At 34.3% G+C, this 16,190-nt stretch overlaps 1 protein-coding gene across 10 annotated transcripts in view; it reads left to right on the top strand.

Annotated features, from left to right (window-relative positions):
• Positions 1 to 16,190, top strand: part of mef2cb (myocyte enhancer factor 2cb) — a 189,316-nt gene that overhangs the window by 112,797 nt on the left and 60,329 nt on the right. For all 10 annotated transcript variants that reach the window (XM_039759321.1, XM_039759324.1, XM_039759322.1 and 7 more), the window contains one exon: positions 5,169 to 5,372. In XM_039759321.1, the coding sequence (XP_039615255.1) occupies positions 5,169 to 5,372 (204 nt within the window). The remainder of the gene's footprint in view (positions 1 to 5,168; positions 5,373 to 16,190) is intronic.

Here is a 16,190-nt window from a genome sequence, read left to right as displayed (position 1 = left end):
TCAATGAGCCAGCCCACATTTTTACTGAGTACACAAAATTCAGATATATTTTATAAGCTTGTTTTAGTGTAAAACAGAGTAAAATTGTTCTTAACTTTTTTTTAACCTCAAACAAATTATGGAGTAGATTGTGAAAAAATAGGTGTTTGGAAATAACATAATACCAAATGTCACAATGAAGTCTAAGGTGTTGGATTTTTTTTTGTAGGTTCAGATTACTCTCAGTAGATCAATGAAAATGAACTCCAAAACTGATAAAATAGATTTGATTTCTTTCAATGTTTAGCAGAATTAAAAATACTACAGATTTGTTTTATGTGATTTTTACCACTCTTTTTTCCTGATGTGAAATGTATTAAAGCAGGCATTTCATTGAAAACTAGTGATAGTTTTTTATTAATTTTACAAATCATCATATTGCTACTAATAAAAATAAAAAGTTCTGTTCAACAGATATTAAGGACCAAATATTTACATTACATGTATATTGATAGCACACAGCAGAAGTAGTGCTTTTCTCTAAAAATAGTCCCTGCAAAGAGTCTCACTTTCATGTAAACCAACTTGCTGTGGTGTCATTTCATAGACTACATGAGGTTTCTTTGAGTAAGTATATGCAACTGAAACTTAAGAGACTGCAGAGGTCTGGTAATTTATAGCTATGAATGAACCAACAGCATAATATCAGTATAAATTGTCATTGTCACTGGTAGGGACATTGATGTGTAAAAACATTTTTTGGCAATGCTATCCTTATGTAAACCTACTCAAATAGTGTTCTTCTCATGTTTGTGTGTTTGGTACATTTAACCTCAAATTGTTTAAAGTTTTGCCTTCCTTAATTTAATTCTATAGAACCCCAAATCAGTGGAGAGTATGCTAGATGTTCATTTGACGTTTGTGAGAAATGTGTTGCAAGTCTGAGTACAGAGTACTTCGCATGCAGAGACAGCTCTTTGAGCAGGTACAGACTGACTGCTGAGATCAGAGAACCTTGAATGTCACACTTTTACTGTCATAAGCAGCTGGGAATCAAAAGGAAACCATTACAGTATATCAAACAGCTGACTTTAGTGACTTCTCTCATTTTCAAATAAAAGAACAAATGGATAGTGGCCATTTTAGTTTTTTATTGACATTTATAATAATATTTGGTTGTTTATATACATCATGCCTCTATCTTCCTCCCTTTTATAATCCAGTGCTATTGGAGTCACCTTGCATTTCCTTCTTCAGAAGGTGTATACAGTACCAGTGTTGAATGCCTTTTAAACTTTACTTTAAATTGTACTATAAGCATGCAGTTTACTGTAATAGCTAAGTTTAACTTACTTTAAGTAAACAGCAAAATAGTGGGGTATATAATTTTTTTTTTTTTCAGAAAATCTTTCCTTTTTTAACAAATCAGTTCTAAGGAATTGATTGTATAAAAAAAGAGGAAGGTTTGGTTTTCTGTGTTCATTAGTCACTAGGAACATGAGTTGTTGCTCATCAAAAACTCTTTGAATGCAGTCTTTAACTGTTTCATAACAATATTTTGGTTTTCATACTGAGGTTTGCAGTTGTTTTCAGGGAGATTATGTTAAACACTTAATTCTCTTTTTTTCTGCTTTATAGCCATGAATCTTTTTATTTTAAATTGAAATATTCTTTTTCACTTAACTCCTTATGTATGTAAGTTACATGTTTTCTACATGCTTCTGTTGGTTCCTTCTGAAGATTCCACAGTCAAAATACATACTTAGATTTTACCTGATGATTCTAAATTGTTTCACTGGGGCATGTAATAGTGCATTGGGACTGGCCGGTTCTTTGCTTGAGCCATTACTACCAGAATTAGCCATGACTCACATGACCATCACTGCGTAAAAAGAAGTTATAGGATAAGATAACATTAGTACTTTAATTTTTGCTTATACACAATTTAACTATATGGTGCACTGTTTAAGTAGATGGAATAAATAATTTTGAATCAGTTTGTTTTCCTGTCAGTTTAAACAAGTCTGCTTCTTTATGTGTACTGTGGAAGCTGCTCCGGACACAGAAAGGCAGACATGTCAATGTCACCGAACACATGTTTATTTACATCCATTATAACAAACCCAAAGTCCCCACAAAGTCCTGGCCACAACAATGCCTTCCTTCTTCAGGCCACCTCTTTCCCTCTCCTTCTAGACCTTGTCTGTACTCCTCCCAACTCCAACCATCATATGTAGGGAGGCAGCTCCTTTTATAAGCACCTGGATGTGCTCCAGGTGTTTTCCGGGAACCTCCCACCGACACGCCCCAGTGTGGCAGAAGTGCTGGCTGCATCCCCAGAAGCACTCCGGATGTCCCTGCTCTTCTTCTGGCGGAAGTGCTGAGGTCCAGGGCTCCGAAGGCATAGGGGCACCCCCTGGCGTTGACCACGGGCCCCTACAGGGTGGAGCTACAAAGCTCTGTACCCGTGGCCCCCAAAGGTACCAGGGTGGTCGCCCCCACATGGTCTGGGGAAGGCGCAAGCCCTCCTCCGGTCCTCCTGGCCGTCCCGGCCTGGTCGCCACTTCCAGCCATCTCTGACAGTACTCATTATGTATGTAGTAATCTGATATGTCTGTATTTGTATCCAACTATGAGCTTGACATAGCACTCTGCACCAGCACTTAAAAATAAAAAATAAACTGATTTCAATTTAATTGAATATTGTCACAGTAGTTAGCATATTTGCCTTACAGCTCTAAAGTTCATAATTCAAACCCCAGTCTTGACACTGTTTGTGTGGAGTTTGAGTGGATACTCTGTCTTTCTCCCCATTTCCAGAGACATTTAAGCTTGCTTTTATTGCTGACTCTCAATTAGCCCCATGAGTTTCTGAGTATGAATGATCTCTAAAATGGATTAGCACCTTGCCCGTGGTCACTTGCTGCCTTTCACCCAGAACTATAGGGATTGCCTTTGGCCTGTCACGACCCTGTCTTTGGAGTAATCGGGTTAGGAAAATGAAAGAATTAATCCAGTATTCCATCAATGACCCATAAAATATTTCTTTGCAAACTCATGTAGTCATGCAAAAAATACATTTTAATTATCCGCAAACATGGCTAATTATTAGGAGCTTGCATATGAAGGTCTGGTGTTTGCCTTTATTAACTGAGCAAGTCTAAGTCTTTCTCCACTGTTGGCATTTTCCAAATGCAATAGTTGTCAACTGCAGTACCTGGAAAATATTTATTTGCTTTCTATTTTAATATCATCAGCATATTCTGTTAATCAACCTGTCATCTGTCTTCATGATTAATTAGATGCGAGTTGTCCAACTGGTTATCTATATGCAGGTGATATAATTTTTTTTTCCTCCTTAATAGAAGGCATATACAGGTAGTTTGTAAAAGTCTGTTAAAACTCTCATTTCTAGTTTTTACACCATTTGTATTGTTAACAGATGTAGATGTTGGAGCGTTAATAGAAGGCTTATAGTTTGTAAAAGTCTGTTAAACTCTTATTTCTAATTTTTTAAGTATTTTTATTGTTGACAGAAGTAGATTTTGGGGCATTAATAATGGTTGAGTGGAGAAACACATCAAGTTCTAAAAGTATTTTATGATAAATGATTAGACTTTATGTTCCACAGTACTGTAAATGCTAGCTTCAGGTACATGGTTTTTAAACTCAACATTCTAAGATCCCATGAACTCTAAAACTAATGTTACTATTGTCAATATATGCTGAGTGTTTTTTTTTTCTTGGCACTCAGGTTCTGTCGAACACTTCAAATATAATTTTGACCAGTATGATGAGTCAGGAATGCGCTTGGGTGTGCCCAGCATTGGATTAGCAATCCATCTTGATTACTTCGCATTCATTCTCTCTAGGATTGTATCTGTTATCTGTGGACATGTACAGTAAACAGTTTCAGGTTCAGAACAGGGAGCGATGTTCAGTTTGAATCATTCCATTTTTGGAAGAAACAGACAATAAGATAATTTAAGATAGAAGTTCATTAGAGCAATTATGGACAAGGAAAGAGTTCCAAGAAGGGCACATAATGAAGCCGATTGTCTTGTTTTACAAGTTACAGAAAAGGTGATCAGAACACCCAAAACCTGAATTAATTCAATATCAATTGTTTCAAATAAAATAGTAAATCTTTAAAATTGGAAGAGTTCTTACATGAAGAATTTCAGTAGACGATAAGCAGTAAACATCATGTTTGATTTTAGAGCTTTGTCATTGAGAAGCAAATTGTTGAAACTTATGTGTCAACAAATATCTGTGGAATTAAATGATCACTGAATACTTTATGTTAGAACACTTGAAGTATCAGTCTAAACTAGCTGTATTTTAATTTTTACCTAAACCTTTTTTTTGTTTGTTTAAAGCAATGAAGTTGTTACTTTTGTGTAGCATTTAATGCAAGTGATGCTTCTCTGTATGCTTATTTGACACACTGCTCACACATTTTGGCCATAGTAGATTTTTTAATCCCAGTGCTTTACGGGTATTTGTTTCTTTTCCATTTTACAGCTCTAACTTACTTAGTGTAGATCATATCTCTGAATTAATACTATTTGCACATCTAATAAAAAATTAACTAAGAGGATGATATCTTCTAGCACATAACCTACATACATACAGTAATAAGCAATATATTGTACACTGCTGGTTACACATAGCCTGTTATAATCTGGTTATTCATATAACAGGGAAATATGAACTTATTAATTGGTATGCATAGAAAAAGTAATAGATAGGGAACCCAAATATACAAAAACTCTGCTCTAGTTTAGGACATTTAATAGGTATCGAATTCAATACGCTATAAAAATGTCTAAAACTATTGCAATATAAAACAATAACAAACTGAGCAAACTTTATCACATCATTTTCCTTTGCAGTATATTTAAACAGAAATGTGACTTTTTGAAAAAAAAAAAAGGTGAGGGGATCAGGATGTCCGCCTAAATGATCTTTAGGTAATACTAATGCATTTTCTTCTGTTGGTCTACAAATAGAAATACTAATAGTTTAGGTATGTTGAAATAACTTTGCAAATAAACAGCTAACAGAAAGGTACTGCCTTCATAGCATTATTTGTAAATTTAATCTGAATGCATGAAAAAATACAGTGGTGATTAAAATCTTGATGTTATATATTTATGATTGTGTTTTTGCCTGCTTTCTATCTGTAGGTGACATTTACAAAGAGGAAGTTTGGTTTAATGAAGAAGGCCTATGAACTGAGTGTTCTTTGTGACTGTGAGATAGCCCTCATCATCTTCAACAGCACAAACAAATTGTTTCAGTATGCCAGCACGGATATGGATAAAGTACTGCTGAAATACACAGAGTATAATGAGCCACATGAGAGTCGAACCAATTCAGACATTGTAGAGGTGAGTAATTTCCCTTAGATCATGAGAGAAGACTACCATATTCGTTTTTTAAATTCAAGTCTTAGTGCAAACTTCATACATTTGTTTTGTCCTATTATAATGTGAAAGAAAAGTAAATTACAACGTAAAAACATTACACTATTTGTCCTCCTATATTAAGGAAATTAACAGGTATTCTTTTAGAATAAAAAAATATTAACACTTTTGCATTATGACGATTATGTCTGCTTTCATACAGAGCAGAAAAATTGATGCATTGTGCTATACACAGCTGACCTAATTGAATGTTCCTTTAGATTAGGAAGCCATGATAGTTTTTTTCATTGCAGGATTGTAATGCAATTTCTTCCCATTTGTAACAGGTACATGCTTTTAATTTACTATTGTACAATATTAATTCACTGCATTGTCTTAAAAGCTTATTTATGTCTAGTTGAGTTACATGTTTTCATAATATACCTTTTGTAAACATTCTTGTTTTTGCACTTTAGGTGTAGTCTTGAAGTGGCATATACAGTGTTGCATAATTTTTTAAAATAATTTATAATTTCCTCAAATAATAACCTCTTCATGGTAAGCTCATGGTTTCCATCACAATTAACAGTGTTTTGTTCATTTTTGAGCTTGGGAGCTTAAAGAAAATAAGCTGGAATGTTTATTGCTTAACTTTGGACTTCATAGAAAGTCTTCTTTGAAGTGGATAGCCTGTCCATGTCAGTCACGCTATTGTTCTCCCTGCATCCAAGGGAGGGCTGCCAAGGCAACATTGGGGCAGGATGAGAGACTTGGAATGCAAACAAAGGCAAAGATATCTTCCTCGGCTTACGTAGGCTGTTGTTTGAAACTGTATGGACTAAAGGTTGCCCGTCATCTTAACGATTTGTTTTCCAAAATTCAGTAGAAGTCCAACAAAGCTTATAGCCAGTGCCTTAAAATTCATTTGTTATTTGATCCATCAGTCTGGATTTTCAAACAATTGTATAGTATTGTGGAACATGGACCCATGAATTGATGCAAGCCATGATCCAATATAACTTTTATTAGGAGGAAACCAGAGCCTTAGGAAATTACTTGATGTTAAAGTGGATAAAACATCCAGTATTAGTACAGAAGATAATCTAGTCAGAATTTCAACCTGCTAAATTTGTAGTTAAAGTTCATAAAAGAAATAAATGGTATAAAGAATTGTCTTTATACCAGGAAACCAACAGCAAAATGCTCTCGCTAGATTCAGTGTCATTATTTAATCTTAGATGACCTGGAAACCCTCAGGTCTGACCTTTTAATAATAACAACAATAATAACATTGGAAATGAATTGAGCAATTCCAAAAACAGTATCAATATGATTTTAATTTCAGGAATCTGTCGAGAGCACAAAAGTATTACAAACAACACATAATCATACATTTGACAATCATATTTTCAAGTGCACTTTATTTATTTATTTTTTATTTTACTTTATTAATCCCGAAGGAAATTACTTGTTTTTTCGCATACCCCTTGGGGTCAGGGTGCAGGGTCAGCCATTGTACAGTGCCCCTGGAGCAATTGAAGGTTAAGGGCCTTGCTCAAGGGCCCAGCAGAGTAGGATCTCTTTTGGCAGTGACAGGGATTCAAACCGGCAACCTTCAGGATACCAGTTTAAATCCTTAGCCTCAGAGCCACCACTCCACCCCAATAACAGAAAAGAAATAAAACAAAAATCAAATGCATGATGAGCTTAATATTTTTTAAGCTGATTTGAAAAGGCCGTTATGTTCTGAACTGTTTTATTTGGGGTATGGGAGGCTACCATTAGCCAGAAATGATTATATGGAAATGACAATAAATGCCTGGATAGTTGTGGCAGTGACAATTCTGAAATAATTAGGGACTCAAAGATGTGTGTTCCCCTTAAATATCAGCAAAAGTAAGACCCTGTAAAGTTGTCCTTATAATTAAACTTCGCATTACTCTTTAATTTCTGTATTCACTTATTGTGTTAGACATTTGCAGAGAACTGGAAGCTGTTTGAATAGCATTTGTCTCTAGGCAGGAACCCCGGATTGGGGGACAGTCCACCAAATGACATATTCGTACATCCAATTACTGTCACTCATACTAGACAAACTTTTTTTCACAATTGGTGTCTGGAGTGTCTGTATGAAAAACATCACTGACACTAGGTGAATATACTTAAGCAGAACATTCAAATTCCTATTAACAGTGCACTGGAAACATCCTTTGCGTCACATGTGAAGGATGTAGCTGTAAATGTTGGTTAGAAGTATAGTGTTTATGACCTAGTCTCTTTAAGGACAAAACAATATATCCTCTACAATCCCAAGATCAATTTAACCTTGTTACATAACTAGCTTAAGGACATCGGGACAAGTGAGGTATTCTGTTGCAGGACTTAACTGTAACTCCTTGGTTCATGCTTCTTTAGTGCTTATGATAACTACTGCACAACTCTGAGGGCACGTGTATGCTCAACAGTTGGAGAACAGGTGCTATTCAGTTAAATCTCCGGCTGGTCGATAAGAAGTAACACATAAGGTCAGATATCCAACTGGAATGTTAAATGTTGATTGTCTTTTTCATCTGGTCATTCTTTACCACTTTCAGTTTAATATTTTTGTAGTTTACCTAAGTAAAATCACAAAGACTATATATACTAATAATTTCATAAAATATGTGAAATTTGTTTGGTAGAAGTGCACCTAAAACAATCACCTGATACTTTATATTTTTCCCTTTCTCCCATTTCCTAGTTCAAAGATGTATGAATAATTTTATAGTATGATGAGGAAATATGGTGAATCCTTAGTATTCTAACATTGTTGCAAACCATCAAGGTGAAGTACTGTATCTGAAGAAAAGGAACAGTTACTTAATAAATCTGCTCATTTATGTTGGGGCTGCACTGCTTCAGTGGCAGCTGACGCAAAGTTTGTCCAGCCATGGTGAAGATTATGCAGTCTCATGGCAGGAGGGAAGAGTTCTGCAGTATATATGCGTGTGGGTGGCTGAAAAGAGCCTTTTATATTAACAATAAAGCTCTGTGTAATTAGCATGTCTTTGGTTGATAATTAGCGCTGTTGCTACAATGGGACAGGGGCTTGTGAAAGCTCTTCAGAGATGTTTATACAGACTGAAGAGCTTTACTCTCAGCAAGCTTTTATAGCTGCCTTATTCTTCACAGTGTCATTCTAACTGCACTTTTTCTCCATACACCATAATGAAAAATGGCATGACATTTGCCAGAGTGGCTCTTATATTTTTCAAAATCTGAAAAATTATTGTCCAGCTTGGTTTAGCAGAATGCAATGTAAAATCGACTTCCTTCAGGTTCTTTTAATGTAGGTCTGAGATGCAAAAAAAAAATAAAAATCTCTTCTTACAGAAAGCTTTACTTGCTCCCAATAAGTAGCAAATGCAAGATCACTACCTAACTTACACAATCAGAGATACATACTGAAAACAAACCCCTGACAGATCAGAATATGAATGAAAGAAAACTGAAATACTATAGTATGAAAAACTTGTTATCTGCAGTCTTTTTAAATTTTCATGTCTGCTAACTGCAGTAGTGTAAAGTGGTTGAATGTTTATTTCTGTGTTGATGTTCAAGGGTTTAAAAACATTATTTTTCACCAATGAAGCTTTTCAGGATCAACATATTGTACATATATGTTTATATAAGGTGTTATTAATGTTTCTAATTATTTTGTCCCATACATTCATACATTTTGTTCATTTTCTTCATATCAGTACTACAGGCAGCTAAATGGGATTTCCTCCCATTATAGGGCATGCAAAGTTGCATACTCACTTACAACATGGTGCTATAGAAATTCAGTCAACAAGAGTGCCTTTAGGTGATGAAAGAAATGTGAAACCATTAAGAACAGAGAACACATTCAAAATAAACAGAAGACATTCAAATCCACAACTGAATGTAAGACTCAAATGGTGTGAGGTGGCAATGTTACTTGTCACCTCATAATCTGACATATTTTTGAATCAATATCCATATTATATAGTCTTAAAGTTTGAATTGCTATTGTGAAGAACAGGGCCTTGCAGATATAATACATTTATTACTAGGTAAGTCATTGTATGCAACTGTTACAAATTCAATGCCTCCTTTTTAACAAGAAGACAACTCCAGATTCTATGCTTGTACCATGTTAGTGATACCTGGTTATCAGGGTGTAAATATAAATTGAACTATATTTTAGATGGGAAAACTTCAATTCTGATATTTATCCTCCCACACAATTTGTCTTTGGCAATTAATATTATTAATTATGGTCAGGTGTAATTGATGCCAACATGTTATAAATTTAAATTAAATATATCTGTTTCAAGAAACAATGCAAGTGCACTAGCCTCATAAGAAATGCAGAGATCTTGAAGATCATTATCTGCTTGACAGAGCAAGAAATGGGATGCTTTTCTTGTTTTCAATAAAAACTATTCTGCAGCACCACACAGTTATACCACTCTTAAGTGTTTCATCAGAGGGCTGTGCTTGATTACCTCCAAACTGGACAATCTTTTATAATCTTTTTATAATTTTTTTATTACTGTTTTTTTTTTTAATTAGAATTAATAGCCAATGATTACACCAATTACTGCCATAGCATTTCTTGTAGGTCTTGACTTGGTTTGTTGGCCTCATATAGATTTCACGTTTCACACTCGATGATATTTTAAATCTAATTTTAAAATTCTGCACCTTCTGAAAACCACTACCTGAAAGATGAACAATATATTTATAGGCTCTAAAAATGTGTTCCACTTTTATAAATGACGCTAAAGTTCCACTGTTACTTTAAAAAATGTCAGATTAGTTTAGCAGCTGTTAAATATCTAGTCAGTTAAGCTTTATTATGGTTGTGCTTTTAATAGTTTGTAATATAATAAAGCAATTAACCTTACTATGTATGATTGCTCTCTTATTATTTTTCGTGTGTATATATATAACATATAAACATATATCATAGGCTTGCACAGAATCCATATACAGTATATTCTTGGTCTGGATGCGCTCTTTACTGTGATGGTTCATGCTTGTGCCTGATTGTGCCAGAATAGTCCTCTATTTTAATAGTCTTGAACTAGATTTAGTGGGTTTGCTTATGAATTGCTGGCTGGATGAATGAATGGAAGGAGAATACATATACTGTATGTAAGCATGAGGTATAAGAATCAAAGATGTTTTTTGTTGTCATGGTACTGGATGCAAACTAAGATTTTTTTGTAAGCGGTATTTATATAGCTGATGAAAACAAAATATATTTCACTTGTGTTTAGCTTTATTTTGAGGTACCATTTTGGGGTTTGAACCAAATGCTAGAACTGCCGAAAGAATCATACAAATAATGATAAGGATATCTATTTTAGAACTTCAAATTGGGAAATCGGGTGTACCCTTTAAGAAGGGATTACTGAGACAAGGATTACACAGATACATGTGTCTCTGGCATTCCTTGTTAAGATTATCAACCTCTTGTTTAGGTAGGAAATCCAGATTTCACATGACACACCATGAGGATATAGAACATTGTCTTAAAGCAATATAGCAATCCTGTTTCCTTGATTATCTTAATCTGAATTATCTCTCTTAAATCTTTCAAACTAACAGCAGATTCTAGTTTCCCCCCTGTCCACAGATGTCTGAATGTGAATGAGTAGAAGAGAAGAAAAAAAATCTGTTAATTATTTCCAGAGGTCGCAGTGTTAATGGCTAGCTGCAGGGTTAATGAGATTCTGTAAAGTCTTTTTGTTAACATGTAGTGCCTTGTGTGCCTGCTTTCTTTCTCCAGTAAATGAGGGCCAGTGTGTAAAGATGATATTTAAATTAGTAAATGGTAACTGTTTCTATAGGTAAAAGAAGAAGTAAATGTGCTAGAGGTAGCCTACTTTAGCAGTCCTAACCAGCAGAAGAATTTGGTTTTAAGTATTAGTATTCACATATCATGCTTTATTACAGTATACAGTTGGTATGTTATGCTTATTTTATGAGTTGATGCATTCATTACAATTGTTTAATAGTAGTTTTTAATGTAAGTAATAGCATTTGAACTCTTAACATCTGGAATATCGCAAAAGCTCCAAATAAATAATTTTATTTTACACCTTATATGCAAATAGTAGGTGGTGTCATGGTGTAATGGCTATTGCTGCTGCCTCTGCTTCAAGGACCTATTTGCTGGGAATAGCACATTATAAAATACAGGTTTGTTTTGGCTGATGCACCACCTTTTCATCCAGTTTTCCACTTTTGAACCATACATGACTATATATTATATGCAGCTTTGTTTGCTGACTCTCAAACTTATATTTCACTCATATTTTTTGTCATAAACATATCAGTTTTATTTCTAATCACAGTATGTTTCACATTGTTTTCCTCATAGGCCTGTTTTTCTTTCAGGAGTATAACCATTGCAGATACTATTTACCTTAGATTGAAAAGAAAATTTAGAAAACTTTTCTAATAAATAATGTAGATATACTCCAAAACATATAACCAGATATATGCATATATATCTATATATGTATGGTATATTCTTTCACTGCATGTGTAGAAGTAGAGGAAAATGACAGTTGCCACAAAATATTTATTTTTTCATGTTGTTGTTTTAAGTGTTGATAGCCACTGATGAGGTGTTTGTCTGTGATTAATTTGCATGTTTTTCTTAGGTCTGTATGAATTTTCTCTGGATATTCTGGCTTTAAACCAAAGATATGCAGGTTAACTTGATTTGATGGCATGAAATGTGTGTGTGTGTTCCTTATGATAGACTGGCATTCTGCCCAAGGTTGAATCCTGCTTAGTGTTCACTTATTCCCAGATAGTATCTGACTCTCCAATAGAATAAACAAATTCAGAAAAGACTCGAAGGGTCTAATAAATATTATAATGTATATACTACCTTTCATTACACAAAGTCAAATGTGTTTCACCGAACAGAAGATACATTAATAATGTAAAACTATAACCTACTTCAAAAGAAAAACCTGAAAATGAAAGATTATTTTGTATTTAGCTATTCTCTGCATGCCTTCATGGGTTCTTCGGTTTTTATTTCCCGTTGTTGTTAGTTTAATTAGGAAGCTTATATTAGTTATTTGCAAACATTTGATTCAGTGTACACAGCAAAAAATGTGTCCTGTCTGGGAGTTAGTACCTGCCTAATACTAGTACTGGTGTATTCGCCAGCTCTCCATGCCATTGGATAAATGGGTTTGGAAGAAATATAAATGGTTTTCTGTGTGATTCACCAATAAAGCACTGCAGTTCGTTCTTCATTTTATCTCATGCATGACAGCTAAAGTTCCAGTATTCTTTCGATTAAGCTCTCAGAGTATGGCTTATTTTGTATTTGATTTTGGGTGTTGCAGAGGTGGTCTGCCAGTCAGTTACAGTTGCATTAAGAAAAATAGTATTAGTATTAGTAAAGTCAAATCAGACCTTTAGAGATCCGGGGCTGTTGAGCCAGCCTTGGAAAATATGTGTGTCTTAATTATTTTAAAAACCCTGTGGGCTGTTTCATACAAACGAGACATGACAGATCACAGCTGTTCACACCTGAATATAAGGCAGTGCAGCAAGTATAATTCCATCTTAAACAATATAAGTGCAAGAACTAATCTACATTGGGATAGTTGACATACAGGTACAGTATATGTACTGTAGACATAGGAAAGTTTCTCAGGTGGTTGACAAATACATAACTTATCAGAGTACCTTGGGAAATATTTGTAAAAAAAAAATTGTTATTCCAGAAAGATTAATTGCTTATTTCATCTTTCCATACCTGGATTTTGACAAAAAATGTAGAAAAGTCAAATTCAATGGTGAAAACTTAACATTTTTTATACAACAACTGCATGTTACTTTTTAATCAAAATAAATGTGTTTATCCTGGTAGAAAGTTTCATCATTTTCTTATGAGCTTCTGCTAGGAAAGTTGGAAGGTTTATAAAAAGTGTGATTTGGATCACATAGCAACATCTTGTTGTATTTTGGTCAGATTGCCAGAGGGTAGGGCTATTTTTATAGCTCTTGAATACGTTTTTTTTCCTGTCTCAGATTGGAAGCAGCTGAAACGCCTGCAGATGCATGTTAAAACTAGCTCGTTTGCAAGCTATGTGCCTGCAAGCTGACTCCATCTCCCCTCCTCCTTTTGTTTTTTTTTTTCTTTTTGTTGTATTCTTTCCCTAATAAACGCCTCATAACCGGTAGTTGTCTAAAAATAGAAGGCAGCACAACTAAAAATAGCTTGGCTCATAGTCCTGCCAAGGAAAATGGGGAAGAATAGGCGTGGAATAGCAGACTGAGTAATCCAGCTCTATTCATTCAGAGATCCCTCCTGAGAATGTGCTGCACGATAAAGTGCCCTTGAAAACCACTGGCTCAAGCCTCAGTCTTCAGACTACTGGGTGCCAATAAACATTTTAGCCCAAGGATACATTTTTTTTGCTCTCTATCTGAAATTGTAAACACTTAAGAAATGAAAGGCACACTTTTGTTTTCAGGAGGCTAAATGGCTAAAGGAAATTTCAGTCATAATCAGCAGTAGCCTCCACCCCAGCTTTTCTTTTTTAAATGCTGATTTGTTACTAATGTCTTCTCTCTGTTTGAGTTGGTCCCTGAGGGTTTGGCTTTTGGAGGTGAAGAAAGAATTTAAAAAGTCTGATTCCATGGTTGTTTTTCAGAATTGCTCGCTGCTTTGTCATACCACTTATTAAATATTTTCATGGTGGGCTTAATATCACATGCAAGAACTTGCATAGACAACACCCAAGTTTCAGTCAGCACTGTTAAGCTGTGATAATTGTAGTGCAGTAGTGTGTGACATTGCTATTTATTTTTGTTTTGTTTTAATTTTTGAGTGTTTATTGTTTAAAGCAATCAGATAAAATCACTGTGGGGTGGTTGCCATGGGGAATGTATAAATATTGAAGTTATATCTTAAACAGGAAACGGGATGAGTTCTTAAGACAATCAATTTGAAGTTTAAAAATTATAAATCTATACTTTATATGCACTTTATCTTTGGACAGATTAGTTTTAACTTAAATACTAGCATCCTATTCTCTGTGGGCTCCTGACATATGACAGCTACTTCCTTCTTTGACTGCAACTATGTGCACTAGTAACCAAAGTAGGTAATTTTTTAAAAAAATGTTTCTATATTTTAGATATTTTTTGATACTAAAACAGTCTTTATATTGTATAGCTCCTTGGTTAAAATAGGTATTTTAAAGTACATATTTTTACAAAATTGCTGTTTATATAATTGAAAAAAATTCATGATAAGTGACATACTCTAGGTCAAATTCTGAATTAATGTGTGACTTGTAACTTAGTGGCTGCATAGGTTAATCATCTAAAACCTTAAAGAAGGTTTCTTATATTTTTTTGATTTGAGCACTCACTGATCAATATTTAAGAACACGATAAGAGTAAAAAAAAGTATTGAGTAGCTTTTTATCAGGATTTATAGTTTTTTTTTTTTTTTACCAAGATATGAATTAATCAGGTTCAGAAAATTGATAATTGTTCTTATAAATGAAGTGTCTTTTCCCATATTTAGTTCAAACAAAATGTAAGATGACTTGAATCTTATACATTTATTAATCTTGTTGTTCTCCGCATAAGCAATGGCCATTGAAATCCGATGCAATCTATGCTGCACCTTTCACTGCTCTCAGGTGATGAACATGTAGTTACTGTCATCAACCACCAAGTTTTACCTTTCACTTAGGCTATAATAATGACATTATACATATTTTATTAACATTCTAATTTTGGAGAAGTGTGGCACTGTGGTGGACACCTTAGCTAAGTGACTCTCTGTCCACACATCCTTTCCATGGTCATGTGAGTTTACTTCATGTACTGTGGTTTCCTCCCTCATCCCAAACATATGTATTGACCTGGTATGACAGAATGTGTGTGACTGTGCTGAATGGTAGACTAGAATTGCATTCTTGATTGATCCTTGCTTTGCACCGGATACAGCTCAGATAGTCTGTACCTTCCTATGACCTTGTAAATGAGAATTTCAAAAATGGGTCTATAGATAATTACTGAACAGTATTAAACCACTGATTAATTCACAAAACGTTGTTAAATCTGGAAAATAGTAAATACATAGGCTTACTTGGTAAAATGATGATAATTTTCATTTAAATAAACATTATTTTTCACTTTTAAATGTACCGATTGACAAAAAAAATTCCAACCTGACTTTTTTGTCACAATTAATAGAGTTGTGGGAGGCTGAGACATTGATGTCTACATATTGTGCTTCTCCCCAGCCTTGTCTAATCAATGACCATATCACTTTTATAACTATTATTTAAAGCTGTTTTGATTTTTGTCCATTTTTTCCTTAAGTATTCATCCTTTGACTTCTGCAAGGTTTTGTCCTCATACCTTTGGATTAATTTGTGACATAAACCAATCACCTTGTCATCAGGAGTTATGGAAGTTATTATGCAGACCATCTTTTTTTAACTGCCTGAGGTGTGAATGGAAAAAAATGACATTTTTTCAAATAGTAACCTTTTTATATTTTACATAACTCTGAGCTATTTTCATTTGCTTTCTAGCCAAATAATGAAGAAAATAAACTGTGGTATGATGGAGTGTATCCTATGTAACAGAACTTCCATAGAGAGCTGTAATAGCCATACATTTCTCCAGAAATGTAGGATTAGCAGGATGAACCGTGATTTTACAAAAGGCTACAGAACCATGAGACAGCTAATCTTTGTGCCACCATATCATCCTATGCTATTTTATAATTTTCAT

The sequence above is a fragment of the Polypterus senegalus genome, chromosome 7 (genome assembly GCF_016835505.1).
Source record: "Polypterus senegalus isolate Bchr_013 chromosome 7, ASM1683550v1, whole genome shotgun sequence".
Classification (NCBI taxonomy): domain Eukaryota; kingdom Metazoa; phylum Chordata; class Cladistia; order Polypteriformes; family Polypteridae; genus Polypterus; species Polypterus senegalus.
This window is presented reverse-complemented; position numbering and strand designations above follow the sequence as displayed.